The sequence below is a fragment of the Ailuropoda melanoleuca genome, chromosome 11 (assembly GCF_002007445.2).
Source record: "Ailuropoda melanoleuca isolate Jingjing chromosome 11, ASM200744v2, whole genome shotgun sequence".
NCBI classification, from domain to species: Eukaryota; Metazoa; Chordata; class Mammalia; order Carnivora; family Ursidae; genus Ailuropoda; species Ailuropoda melanoleuca.
Window position 1 is genome coordinate 52,872,056 of NC_048228.1, and position 14,818 is coordinate 52,886,873.

Sequence of the window (14,818 nt, forward strand, 5' to 3'; positions counted from 1 at the left end):
TTGAGTTTAATTCTCAATGTCAAAGTAGTGGTGATTATAGTGTGGATTTCTAGCATTTGTAGTCACCATGATGATAAGAAAATACATACACAAATACAAGATAAAAAATGTGTGAGTAATCAAAATAAAGGAATGGTTTCTAACATGGAATTACAGTTTAGTATTTAATGGAATTTAAACTAGTTATTATGGGGGACGCCTGTGTGGCTCAGTCGGTTAAGCATCTGCCTTCAGCTCACGTGGTGATCCTGGGGTCCTGGGATCGAGCCCCACTTCAGGCTCCTTGCTCAGCGGGGAGCCTGCTTCTCCGTCTGCCTGCCACGTCCCCTGCATGTGCAAGTGCTCTCTCTCTCTCTGGAAAATAAATAAAATATTTTTAAAAACCTAGTTATTATGGAATTTGTCAGTAATTGTGGTTAGGTTTTCAGGGAACTTTCAAATATGGGTCTCTAATTTGAGAACTTTGACCCAATGCCAGATTGATAGTACATTTCATTTGCAATGAATTCTAGACTTTCAACATTCTAAGATAATCAAATTCTCACATTTACCATGGTCTTCCAGCTGCTGTGAGGTTGATATAATTTTCTAAGTCACATCAAACACTCCATTTTGAACTGTGTCGTATATTTCACCACTCAGAAATAATTATGTAATCTGACATAAGAACCATATACTGTACTAACAGTAACAGCCATTTGTTGAGTACTGTCTTATGCCAGTACTACTGTACAGAATTTTAGTGTATTATCTTGAAACCTTACAACAGTGCTGCAAGGATCCTTTTTATTTTACCCATGAGGACATTGACACTCAGACGAGGTAAGTAATTTGGCAAGGTCACAAGAAGAGGAGGGACTGTTTTTCCTTTCAAGTGTGTTTGGCCACAGTGCCCACAACTTTTCTTTAGCCCACACTGCAGTGGCTCCCAGAGAGGGGTCCGAGGGGAATCTGGAGAAGCAAAGGGAAACAGTGGCTCGACCATGTGCTCACAGATGAGGCTAGAGTCACAATCAACCCACAGGCCTCTTTGATGGCCCTCTGCATTGGACTAATATTCAAAAATCTTGGTTCTCCTCTTTGTTTTGTACTTAGATAGCTCTGAGGGCACTGAGTGAGGTGTGCTGGTGCGTTTTGTGGTCCAAATAGCAGACTTCTCTGAATTCTAATTGGCTGCTACAGGTCCGGGTCCATTTGGTCTGTTCACGACTGCTCAGGTCAGCCTCATTTTCTTTTCAGAGGACTGCTAAAGGTAAAAGGTACAGTCCCAGTCACCTGTCGCTATCGCTCTGAGGGCAGAGGATGCAACGTTTCCCCAGGAACACCACGCACACAGGTGAAGATAAGGTCGCAGATGTGGGCTGGTGAACTTAATGAGGCTCTAGGCCTTTATTAAGGCCTTCGGCTCTGCTTTACGGAAACCTTTAGATAAAGCAGGACTCGCATCTTATAATTCTTCTGTCACATTACCTCACATTGGTATTGCTGGACCTCCATCTGTCGTATGGCTCACAGCCTGTCAGTTTCTGGAATTCTCTAGAGATATCTCAGAAGAACTCTCAAATAAGGAATCACGTTCACAGAGTGGGATTATTCATCATTCCTCTTCTTCTGCTCTGGCTTCTTTGCTCGGGAAACCTCAGACACTGCGGCCTTTACCGTTTCTTGATGGCTTCTCAGAGTCAGTGGTCATACTGCGTCTCACTGCTCTAAGACCGATCTGAAGAAAACATCTTTCCTGCCCTCGTCAACCTCTGACCGTCCCCTCAAATACTCTGTCCTCCGCTTCCTATCTTGATGTTCCCAATGAAAGGCTGTCTTGTACTCCAAATCTCAACTTCATGTGGACAATTTAATGTGATACCCTCTCTTGCCTTTTCAGTTTGCTCCAGGAAAGCTTTCCTATCTATAAGAGTGTCAACCAAGAAAAGGTGGTGATACTGAAAAACAAAGGCCTTTATTTGGAGTTTCAGAATTTCAATTCCGGGAGGGAGCACAGATTCCAGTGTAACCAGAAAAGTGTGGCACCCAGAGTGGAGAGAGCAGCGATTTCATGAGAGGAAGAAGGGAGAGGGGGAGGGGTAGTCACATGACTTCAATAAGGGAGGAGGAGGGAAAAAAGTCTCGACTGCACTAACAGATTGAGCCCTCTGTGTTTACAGGTTGATGAGATACACTGGTGCTGTCTGATGGGACCACTCTTGGTACGCACTAATTAACTCCTCTGCTCTCAGAAAGTTCTACTGACAGTTTCACGGTCTGGCCGCCAACTGCCCTGTTGGTTTTACCAGCAACTGCTTGCAAAACAATCATCCTGACTGGCCCAGTGTAAAAGTTACATTTGTCTAGTTCAAAAAGTTCATTGGAAAGGAAAATGGAGCTTTGGAACAGAGTTGTTTCTGTCCGGAAATTGTACACCATCTCACAAGAGCAAGCCAGAGGGCCGACCGCTAAAGCAGACGGAGACCTCCTCTTGCTCTTCCAATCATTCCTGTCTTCCCTCCAGTTGTATGATAAATATATTTGGGTTCGCTTTGAAGCTTTCCAGTAGCAGCAGCCTGGAGAAAAGACTTACATCTCCTTTGGTTTAACTTAGGAACGTTAACAGTAGTTGCATTTATTGAACGTTAACCAGGGCTGGTACCATTTTGGATCATCCCACAATGTTGAACTCCCCTTCCGCCACATGCGTGTTTTGTTAGCCTAATAAAAAGTGCTTTGAAAACTGAAATTCAGGTCTCTGGTGGAAGGCTGCATAATGGTTCTCCAAACATGTCCACATCCTCATCCCCAGAACCTATGCAATTCGTAACCTTTACCTTCATTGTAAAATAAACTTTGTTGATATGATTACATTCAGGATCTTGCAATGGAAAGATTATTCTGGATTATCCTGGGTGGGTCTGATATAATCGCAAAGATTCTTATTAAAGGGGTGCAGGAGAAGTCAGAATCAGACAGAAGGGAGGTGACAGAGCAGAAGGACAGGAAGAAAGAGATTGAGAAGGCTATGCTGATCACTGGGAAGTGGCCATGAGCTGCGGAAGGTTGATGGCCTCTGGAAGTTGGAAAGATCAAGACAATGGATTCTCTCCCAGGGTTTTCAGAAGGAACCAGCACTGAGGCCGCCTTGACTTTAGCCCATAGAACTAACTTCTGTCTTCTGACCTCCAGAACTGTAAGAGAATAAGTTTGTGTTGGGTTAAGCTACTAAAGTTGTGATAATTTGTTACAACAGCAACAGAACCCTGGTGCCCTGCTTCCCCCCTTCAGTCAGATTGCCCCCCCCCAGAAATTCAGGGGCCACCGTCAGCTCTTCAGCGCTGCTTAGCAATTTACTCAAATTGTAATGCTCCATTCTAGTAACAGCTACAAAGAGGAGATTCCAGCATTGTACCCCTTTTATGAAAGGGGCCAAGCAGTTTCGCTGAATCAAGAAGTTTGACCTTGCATCACACAGGTGTTAGGACTGGAAAGCCACCGTCAGACCAGTGTAATTCTTCACAGCCTGTGATCTCCATCAGCGTCCGAACCAACTGAAGCGTCTTTGTCTCTCTTTTCAGTGACCGAGTCAGCAAGGCCTATGTGGAGCTTTAATATTCATATTTTAAAATTTTATCCTGAATGTACACGGAGATGTTCTGCATCAGACAGGTTCTTATTCATTATCTCCCAGTGAGTGAGTGTCTCTTCCTGCTTGCCTCGGGCCTTACGCCTGGGGTAATGGGCTGAAAGCCAGATCAGTTGTCCCCAAAGCCGGGGGGTGGGGGTACAGTCCTCTCTGCTTATAAAGGGAAAGGAGGACTTTGTTCCATTGCCCTCTGAAAGGGTCTTCTTGGTCACCTGCTAAGACTAAATCCCAACTCTAACCCCATGTTATGTAAGTACAATCTTTCTAAGAGCCAGGTTGCCCCTAGCCTTCACGGGTAAAACCTGTGGGTGTCTCTAAATTCTGTGGCTTTATCTCTTTTGACACGTGAATACCTGGAGAGCTAGCATTCCAGTCTCCCCACCACCCTGAGGCTTAACCTGACACCTGTGCCTGGATGTAACCATCGGGTCCTCTTTCAGGAGATTAGAAAAATTCTATTATCTCTTAGGATCAGAGCAATTAACTAGACAAATGACAGATTTAATACTCATGGTATGTGAAGAGGCAAGGACTTTTACCAGAACATTGAGAAACCCAAAGAAGGTTTGTTTCCCACGGCCTAAAATATATTGCCCTTGACTTCGGGTTAAGGAAGGAGTCAGTGCTGGCTGGCATTTCTGGAGTTTCCAGAATGGTTTGCATGTGTTTACTTCTACACAATTTAAAGATTGCTGTTCTGTCTTACCTCCTACATTCTGAGCAAGTACCACTGGAGTTATGAAGAGACTGTTTTACTTAATTTTCAGGGGAGAGCATAGACACTCCAAGTAGCTGTTTCTTGTCTGCAGTTACCCAGCAACTTAAGACAAGTGTGGGCATGTGCCCATCCTCTTCCTCCTGCTGAAGGATATAAACGTGCCCAGGAATAGGTCCTGAATCAGAGACAGGCACGGGCCCTACCTGGCTTTCCCCATGTGCGCAAACTCTCCTCCTTTTCAGATTTAGAATACATTCTCTTCCAGGTGGCTCAGATCTTTCCAGGTCATGAGATGACCGCCTTTGTTTCTGTTGTGGAAGCTGGATGTATTCCCACTGTCCCAGGGCCATTTAAATTCAAATTTGCAGGCTTAGAAACATTTGAATCATCACTGTATTTGTGAAGCATTGGAACAGCATCGCACTTGGTGATTGTTCTCTCCATGAAGATTAGAAAATAAAGACTTTCTCATTTAGACCTTTAAACAGATGAAACACTCAGCCAACTCACTTTTTCTGCTTTATCCCCCCATTACACAAATTGTTCGAGTTCTAAGGAAGAATGCAATTTGCAGTTTAGCTCCCAGCTTCATTAAGAGGGAAAAGAATGCATAGTTGAAAAACCATTTCACAATATAATTTAAATGAGAGCTCTTTTAAAAATATAAACATTCCCAAAATTTTAAAAAGCTCCAATTGAATAATAGTTGGTTATAGTGAAACAAAATGAATATCTTATGTGAAACAGAGATTCTCAGGGTGGGGGACTGCAAGGACGTGGAAAAAGCATCAAACATGCCTTCGTGCACAGGAGTGGAACTAAGGAGTGGCCACTAGCAGCAGTCTCTTAAGTGGGTGTGACCTACAAATTTAAAGTGCTTGGGTATTCAGGAGGAACAACAGATCAAGAAGGAAAACAAACCAACCTAAGCAAGGAACTTTTGTAAATAGCTTTATTTTGATGCTATTCGTGAAAGTACGCCAATAAATACTTAAACTTCTCTATTCCAAGACATAGAGAAACACCACATTACTTAACAGTAAACAAGGCAGTGTGCCTTACAAGGAAGACATAAAATGTCCAAGGGATATTAAAAACATTAGAGTTTTTAAAGCTTCAACATCAGAAATGTTGACCCCATACTGTGAAACTCTCTCAATAAATAACAGCTGGCATTCTTCTCGAGAGTACAAAAACAGTTGTGCACCTACATTCCAAGACCCTAACAGGGATGTACCTGCTTGGATCCCACAGTATTTATCTCCGGCCTTTATCATGGTGAATGATAATGGCATGGTTTCTCCCATCATCCCCCCCAAGGAAATAATTTAATGAATGAAGAATATTTAAGACTCGTCATCTGCAAATTAAATAATAGAACGGAACCAACTTTGATGGAACATAAAAATGACCTTTTAAAATAATAGTACAGCAAATTACCAAATTCTTATCTTTAAATATTAGCTAGGACATTAATATGCTAGCTTTGAGAAAATAAATAAATAAATAAATACATATGTTAAAAAACAGACAAATACTCATAGGCAATAGTCAAATACATTAAACACAGTTCAAGACGTCTCAGGAGGGTTCTCTTTCTCTTCTGCTCCCCTTTCACTAAGGCTGCAACAGTAGCCATAGGCTTCTGCCTTCTCTCCAGCTCAGTTGGTGCTGCCCCTGTGAGGAGAAAATGGTTGCTGTTAATAGGACTGGATAAATTGACTGCATAGCCCCCTGCCATACGGTCACTATACACCACCACCCTATGTGGCAGAAAATGCCAGGCTCCTGGATGCTGTCTAATTAGGCATAAGGGGTCTGTGATCCCATATGTATTAATAGCTTCAAAAAACCGAAATGTAATGTCACAGTGGACTAAAAAAGTACATTTGGGACATTACTCGACCCTCATAGCAAACACGTGAAGTAGCTATTTTTATTTTTCTGTATTACTGAAACTTAAAGAGATTAAGTACTTTCCCTGGGGTTACAGGAATAATAAAACGTGGAGCCTAGATTACACTTAAGACAAGGATTCACTGCAAAGTCCCTGATTTTCAGTATTTCAGTTACACCCTGAGTTTCCTTGATAACATTTTCCGGAGGCATTTGCCAGTATTTGTGACCTATGACTCCCGTCCCGCGTGCGAATAAAAAGCACGACTCACTTGTTCAGCATCTTATTGATGATTCTCTTGACCATGGGGGCTTCGGGGTTGAGACACACCTCCTGTCCATCCTTGAGAGTGGCTCTGCAGAGAGAAGGCAGAGTCCGCGTTGGCGGCAGGTGGGGCTGGGCGGCGGGCCGGGGGCGTCGCGGCTTGGAGGGGGGGGGGGCACAAGGACGCGAGCAGTGGCAGCAGGGAGGGGCGTCACTTACATGACTTCGGTTTGGGCGCAGTGGGGTCCCGACGGCGTCACCTTGACATTCTGGATGTTCTTGAGGTGAATTCCCTGCAAGGTCTGCAAGCACTGGCAGCGCAGTTCGGCGACCACGGGCGCCCCTGCGGGGAGAACAGACCGGGTTAGCGGGCTGTCCCGGGGTGGCGCCCACCGCCCCCCGTCCCGCCGCTGGGCTGGGGGTGCGGAGTCTCACCTGCGGCGCGGCGGCCGGCGGGGACCAGGAGCAGGAGCAGCAGCGCGGCGCCGAGGAGCCGGAGGGCGCGGGGTGCGGCGGGGGTGGCGGCGCGGGCCATGGGGCTCAGCTCGGAGAGTCGGGGCGGCGGTGCCTGGAGCTGGAGAGCTGGAGCGAGAGCTGGCGGAGCGGATTGTGGCTGCCCGAGCCGGGAGAACCCCTTTTATGCCTGGTTGGCGCGGGGAAGTGAGCAGCCCCGGGGCCAGGGAAATTCCCGGCACCGCAGGTCCCTACGGGGTCGGAAGGACCGCGCGGCCCCGCCCCCGGGTGGAGGGGGGACCCGCCCGGCCACCCTCCTGCCCGGCCTCCCTCGTGTCCCAGAGACTCGGGGACCTTCTCCTTCCTCCAGAATCCCCAAAGAGGGCATGAATGGCCTTACTTGAGCCTGTGCCACCTATCAGAGACAGGCTTCTTGAACGTTAGTTGTCCGGATTGGGGGAATAAGGCCAGGGGGGAAGGGTGACATGCTTTCGGATCTGTTACTTAAAGCATGAACGCCTTCTGGTTTGATGATTTTGCTTATGTCTGCATAAGTAGACTCTGTTAAAATACATTTGTCATCTCACATTAGACATAAGCATGTCCGCCTTGTTCCTGGTATTTTACAATGACAAATCATACTTTGTGTCATATCCTGAAGGGGTGAGGGGACTAGCAGTGTCGACTGTTTAATTCAGTGTTTAATTTAGGATAAAGTGTCTTAACTCTACATATCTTCCTTCCTCTATGCAATTTTGGAACTTCCAGAGCTGGAGTAAATCCATGAATATCATCTTTTTGGTCTAGAGGGCGTGGATAAATCCGTGAAGTATGTGGCTGGTGGTCACCTCAGAGCTGTTGGGGGGAGGGAAGGCTGCTTTTGGGTTCATGGGATCCACAATTTCTAGTTTTGTCCGAGCACAAAAGGGTCAGAGGAACCAGGAGCTGATGCCTAGTGTGAGTAGCACCCTTCGGTCGCGGAAACAGCAAAAAGAGGTGTTCCTGCAAAATATTTAAGTTCTAGATGACGCATCTAATAGCACTTCCTTGTTTTATGTTCACAAATCTCATTTCATTTCCATGTTATGTGGACTTTCCTGTCTCCAGTGATTTGATATCCTTTCTAGAGAAATAACTGCAGTCATATTTTGTTTTTTACTGATTTGTAAAAAGACATGTTAACTCTAGCCTTTGTCATTCAGGAGCTCATTTTTCACCCTTAGTTTTAATGTGGTGGTTGTTGTTGTTGTTGTTGGGTTACGTGTAGGTTTCAGATGACTTGGGTGTGATTCTCGAAGCTGGTCTGTGAGTAGAGTGGGGTTACCCAATGCATCCGTGTGTAGAAGGGGAGCGAGGGGAGGGAGGAGTTGCTATGGAGACGCACAGAGGCACGGAGCAGCGAGCGCTCTGCTCCCCACAGACAGGGCAGGAATTTCCGTTCTCCCCATTACAGGTATCATTTAACCAGTCTTTGCCTTAGTTTCTCACCTGTCAAATGAAGATTAAAGGTACTACCTACCTCAACACGTTGTGATGATGAATAAATGTATTAATGTTTATAAAACACCAGTACATACAATATGCTTTAACTTGTTTTTAAATAAATAAAAGAGAAATTGCTTTTTCCATACTACTAAACTGAAACTCACCTGGGAAAAAAATTCAAAAAAGGAAAACATCTCCTTCAACCAATATTAAAATTTTTGTACTATTTTTTTTTCTTAAGAGAAAACTCAGAATGAATATTTTGTTGGCTAGTTTAATTGTTCAGTAATTTTATAATTCTAATTTCAGGAATTTCAACTACAAAATGAGATTACAACTAAAGATGATCCATCTTATTAGAAAGGATTATGAATGACTAAATTATAAGTAACGATTGGTCTCTCCATTTTTTCAATAATCATCAGTACAATCCAGCAAAAAAACCCCAAGAAATCTAAAATTTTTAAAAGATGTAAGAAATGAAAGATGATCTAGAGTTTATAAAATATTAGTAACTTAGCAATAATTGGGAATTTGTGTAGATACTACTGTTGTTATCCTTATTTTTCTGGAATTCTCAATTAAAAATACTGCGGGGTTTATTTATTTATTTATTTATTTGAGATAATCAGTAGCTCAGAATTATAATAGCTGTTCTTTAAACGTTAAAAATATGGTTTTATGTTTCTGATTTTAACTGTGTATCTGCTTATTATAGAAAAATTATGAAGGACAGAAAACACAAAGAGATTGTTATAAGACTTTTTGACTTTTGTCCAAGAAACAATCTACAGCAGATCTTCCCATTATTTTTCAACATCCTTACTTACATGTGTTTATGTGCTTACAAGATGCCCAGTAAACATAAAGTATTATAATATAGCACTTTAATCTGCTAGTCAATGTTCTAAACCTTTGATGTATAGAAAACCCACTTAATCTTTTCCACTTTGTCTCCACAACTTTTCTTCACTAGGAAACAAAAGGACAGGGATTTTAGGTAATTTGCCAGGGTCTCGCGGTTAATAAAATCCACAATTCGAGCTCCTTGCCGGTGCTGCTTTAGCCACCACATGTTAAAAAAAAAAAATTGGGGGGGCGCCTGGGTGGCACAGCAGTTAAGCATCTGCCTTCGGCTCAGGGCGTGATCCCAGCGATGTGAGATCGAGCCCCACGTCAGGCTCCTCTGCTATGAGCCTGCTTCTTCCTCTCCCACTCCCCCTGCTTGTGTCCCTCTCTCGCTGGCTGTCTCTATATCTGTCAAATAAATAAATAAAATCTTTATAAAAAAAAATTTGTTTTAAGACAAGTATTAGCTAGCTTCAGGACAGCAGGTTTGTTTTGTTTAGTTAGTTTAAATATGTTTGCTCTTCTCTTCTCCTGGCTAAATAGTTCAGCTTACCTTTCTTAAAGCTTAAAAATAGCAAACTGCTGGGGCACCTGGGTGGCACAGTCGCAGTCCTTAAGCGTCTGCCTGGCTAGGCTCAGGGCGTGATCCTGGCGTTCTGGGATCGAGCCCCACATCAGGCTCCTCCGCTAGGAGACTGCTTCTTCCTCTCCCACTCCCCCTGCTTGTGTTCCTTTTCTTGCTGGTTGTCTCTATCTCTTCAAATAAATAAAAATAAAACCTTAAAAAAAAAAAAAAGCAAACTGCTCCAAAGTCTCCAGTGTCTTATTTCACTAACATCAGGAAGTTTCTTTTGTGGAATGAATATGATATACTAAAATTCAATATAATCTACATTTATCTATCTCTCTGATTTTCCACATCAATGGACGTACGTGTCCAAAATCAGGTCAGTGGGATGAACACTCTGCTCAGAGTTTCCCAGAAGGGAACTGGGCGTTTTAGTTCTTATTTGCTGAAATAAGGATCACAGTTTTCTGCTTGACCCAGTTTGGGTACTTTATCATATTTTAATAATGGAAATATTTTGCCTTCGGCATTGAAAGGAGGCTATCCAGAACTTTACTCTCTTTATAAGTTAAAAAAAAATTGTTCTAATGCTTTCCAGATCCAATTCAAAGTATTCGCATAAGTAAATACTCAAGGTGAATGAATAGAGCAGCAAAAAATTTGTACCAGTGAACAAAGAGTTGAAGCATTTCAAGAAGCAGCCTCATATTTATAGAATTATCTATAATTTTATGTCTAAGACTTGCTTGATAAACATCACTTGCTTACAAAATGAAGTACAAAAGAAAGGGCTTTTTTTTGCCTTAATATATCAATTCTCCTAATTCAATCCCTAACAGTCCCATATTTATTTTTTCAGATGATTTAAAGAGCACTGCTGTTCTGAAGCCTAAAAAATAATCCAATTCTTTGTTTTTGCAAGTGTCTTCCCCAGCTAATTACTCATTTTATGAGCTGAATGACAGATTTCTATGCCCAAATTTTAAACTAATGCAATCACCAATCTTAAACGAATAGAGCATCCCTAAAATAAAAACATCGGTGACTAAGTCCCATTTTGAGCTACCATATTACTGCATCTTGCCTACTGGATTGACGCTATCTAATCTGCCTTTACAATCCAGGCTTGGTACTGCCTCCTGAGATGATAGAGCCACAGGGATGGGCTCTGCGGCGCTGCTGTCCCCACTCCGGCCTTGGGAAATCGTGACATCACAACTGCCACGTCTATTTTGTTGCAATGACTGCTTTAGGTAGAATGACTCTGACCCTGAGGGGAGAAGAATGGAGACTTCTGACTGTGACATTCAATGCTTCGATCCACCCACTTCTTCAGTCCAGGGCATTTTGTCCAGTGTTAATGTCGTAAACCTGAGCCAGTCTCTAGTATATTGGTCATTTCTACCTGGCTTGAGCTTCCTCCTTCTTCTGGTTATAGAACCTTGGTTTTCTTTTGGAGACCACCCCTTCTTCTTTCCAATCTGGATATTTCAGGCAGGGTGACCCTGCTCCAAAGCTCCAGGAGTGGGCTGATGACTCAAAGTAGTATTGGTCAGTCCTTCCAGTCTGGGTCTAATCCGCAGCCCAGTTCTGATAAGTACAGGGGTGGGCAAGTGACCTAAGCCTGGCCAGGTCAGAAAAATTTCCTGGAGTCTTTTTTTTTGTCAGGAAATGGTTGGAAAAACAAGCCCTTGCTTCCTGCGGGGTTACACCTACTAGAACAGAAACTTGAAACCTTGTTAGTGCTTGAGTGCTTGTTAGGAGCTTGCATAAAGCAAGCACAGAGAGGAAAGCAGCCCGATCTGGAGTGAGACTAATTACTAAAGAGAATTTTGAAGTGCAGCATCCAGTGTTACTCAATCTACTCAACAGTCTTCTATAAGTCGAATGATTCGTCTTCTCATGAAGCCAGTTTGAGTTGGGTTTTTGTTACTGATTCCACTTATTGCTAATTACCTTTCTAACCAGAAGAGGGGTTCAACTGGAATTGAATGCCTTTCTTTCTCCCTTTGTTTCAACACTGTCGTTGATTATTTACTGAGCATGTAGAAGGTGGGGATAAAGTTTGGCCAGGGATACCGAGAGGAACAAGACTGCTGTCCTCTGACTCTCAATGCAATAGGGGAAGTGAATGTACAAATAGAAGATCTAGAAAAGCCTGTCGTTACCATAGCAGACCATTGCTAAGGTGTCGGGAGTGAGGAGGAGCACCCAATCCAGCTCTTACAGAGGGGGTTTACGAAACCTGCCAGAGAACTTTTCCTGAAAGAAGTGACCATTCATGTGACTCTTAAGGATGAGGCATTTTCCAGGTAAACAGGGAACACTGATGGGCAGGAAACATTTCCGGAGAGGGCCAGACGAGCAGAGGCATAGCAATGGGATAGAGCAGGTTGAGTCCTAAAAGCTTCTGTGACCAGAGACTGAGGAGAGACGAAGGCAGAAGGAGGTGGCAGGCCTCTGACGCTGGAGGGCCATGTGCTGGTAGGACCCTGTTTGTTGGCTCAGGATCCAGTATGAATGGTATCTCAACCGGAAGGCCTTTGTAGGTATCTCAAGGTGTTTCCATGGCCCTGTTGCACAGACCGCACTATGACCTTTATTGGCTACCTACCAGGAGGGTGGGATATAACCTAAGACTCAGGATATGTGCACAAAAATGAGGGGGTGGAGCTATTGAATTAAAAAACATATACAAGGTACATGCAAGATACAAGGGACTGTGGTCAGTTTTGCAAAAGATGTATAGTGGATAAAACTGAAACTCCAAATGTGACGTTCCTTTTCAGTACTAACCTGCATACTTTCTTCTGCAACACAGCTGGTCTTTCCTTCTGCTCCCATGCTAAGGCCATCCTGGTGATTTTAACCATCTATAATTAAGTTTATTTCAATTAACTCTGAGAACCATCCAATATATTAGATTTGGGCGTTATTCAAGGCTTTAAAAATAATAGATTTCCATATAAACTTTGTATCTCCATTTTCTTAAGATTTTTTAATTTACTTTAAAGAGAGAGAGAAGGGGTGCCTTGATGGTTCAGTTGGTTAACTGGCTGCCTTCAGCCCAGGTCATGATCCCAGGGTCCTGGGATGGAGCCCTGCATCAGGCTTCCTGCTCAGCAGGAGCCTGCTTCTCCTTCCCTCTGCCTGCCATTCCCCCTGCTTATTCTCTCTCACTCTCCCTCTCTCTGTCAAATAAATAAAGAAAATCATAAATAAATAAATAATAAATAAATAAAGAGAGGGAGGAGGGGCAGAGAGAGAAGGAGCGGATCCCTGCTGAGCGCGGAGCCTGATGCAGATATCTATCTCACAACCCTGAGACCCTGACCTGAGCTGAAATAAAGAGTCAGACACAACTGACTGAGCCACGCAGGCACCTCATTTTCTAGGGATTTTTAAAAAATTTTGTGGAAGTAGTAATGAGTCATCAAATTACATCGCGTATAATATAAATCAAAGAGTACAAAAATGCCAAGGTTACAAAAGGATATGTCAAGAAATAAATATGGAAAATGAGGAAATATCTTCATGCAAATACTGTTTATGACATTTGGCTATAACAGGCATGAAAACAGCGTGATGACCCTGTTTTGATGCCTCCTATATTGTGGAAGTGAAATTTGGGAAGTAAAGAGATGAACTAGAAACCGCAGCAAACACATTATGCATATGTGTGGATACATAGTCAGCCAGGAACGTGACAAATCATAAAAAACTTGATCAGAGAATATCCTCTGTAACATGTCAGCATTTTGAAATGTGTTAATACATTTTTTATGGGTCACATATGGTCTCTTTTGTAAAATGTTCCCTGTGTGTTGAAAAAATACATATGATTTATGCAGTTGTTGAGTGAAGCGTGTGTATTGCCAACACTCTGGCCAAAAGGGTGGATCCTGTCACTTTACCCTCCTGTACTGCTACTGGTTCTTTACTGCTGTGCCTGTGAAGCACCGAAAGAGGCTTGTTAGAATCTTTAACTATGATTATGGTCTCATGCGTTGCTCCTTCTAGTTTCTCTCTTAATATATTTTGATAAATATTAAGTTCATGGAATTTTAGAACTGTTTGTCTCTTGCAGAAGTACCTCCTTTTTATTTTGAATCAGTCTTTTTTTTTAGTCTCTAAGTCTACTTCTTTCCTTAAGTCCTAATATATGAATTAAGCCTTAATTAATGTATCAATTATTAACCAATATATTACAAATGTATATTAATAATACATTAACGCTTATTAACAAGTAATGCATCGGTATATCCACACCAGGTTTCTTTCAGTTAGCTTTAACATGATATAACACTTTCAGTTCTTTTAATTTCAAGCTACCTGGGTCTCAATATTTAAAGTGTGTATCTTTTAAGAAGCATAGGTTTTTTTGGTCTTATTTATACAATCTTTGTATAAAAAAAAGTCAGTCTTTGGGGCATCTGGCTGGGTCAGTTGATTAAGAGTCTGACTCTTGATCTCAGCTCAGGTTCTGATCTCAGGGTCATCAGTTCAAGCCCCATATTGGATTTAGTGAGCTTGTCTCCTTCGTCTCCTCTCATCTGTGACAGAATCTCATTATTGCCTTGATTTTCATGACCTCGACAGATCTGAGGAATACTTGTTAGGTATTTTGTAGAATGTTTCTGAATTTGGAGTTTTATAATGATTTTCTCATGATCATAATGGGCTTATGGGTTTTACGGAAGAATATGATGGAGCCAAAGTGCCCTTCTTACCCTATGATGTGGGGGGCAGGAGTGTCCCTGATATTCACATGACACATTGGTCATAATAACCTTCATCACTTGGTTAAGGTGGGATCCACCAAATTCTCCACTGTAATGTTGTTTTCCCCTTCTCTTAATCTCTTAGTTGGAAGAAAGTCACAAAGCCCACTCCATACCCATGTGGGGAGGGGAATTAAAACTCACCTTCAGAAGGAGTAAGACTTGTATTATT

At 42.7% G+C, this 14,818-nt stretch overlaps 1 protein-coding gene across 1 annotated transcript; it reads right to left on the reverse strand.

Moving 5' to 3' along the window:
• Window positions 1-5,286: 5,286 nt before the first annotated feature.
• LOC100463732 (growth-regulated alpha protein) lies at window positions 5,287-7,124 on the reverse strand. The gene is made up of 4 exons (XM_002919144.4): window positions 6,946-7,124; window positions 6,730-6,853; window positions 6,518-6,601; window positions 5,287-6,026 (listed from the first exon to the last, which is right to left on the reverse strand). Exons 1-4 carry the CDS (start codon window positions 7,043-7,045, stop codon window positions 6,011-6,013), a joined length of 324 nt encoding a protein of 107 aa, XP_002919190.2. The 5' UTR covers window positions 7,046-7,124; the 3' UTR covers window positions 5,287-6,010.
• Between the last annotated feature and the right edge of the window lie 7,694 nt (window positions 7,125-14,818).

Bases quoted from the DNA above. Each gene is read 5' to 3' on its own strand.
- LOC100463732 (XM_002919144.4), bottom strand. From the start codon at position 7,045: ATGGCCCGCGCCGCCACCCCCGCCGCACCCCGCGCCCTCCGGCTCCTC. The intron at 6,854-6,945 runs GTGAGACTCCGC...TTCTCCCCGCAG, and splicing joins CGCCGGCCGCCGCGCCGCAG to GGGCGCCCGTGGTCGCCGAA. The intron at 6,602-6,729 runs GTAAGTGACGCC...TTCTCTCTGCAG, and splicing joins TGCGCCCAAACCGAAGTCAT to AGCCACTCTCAAGGATGGAC.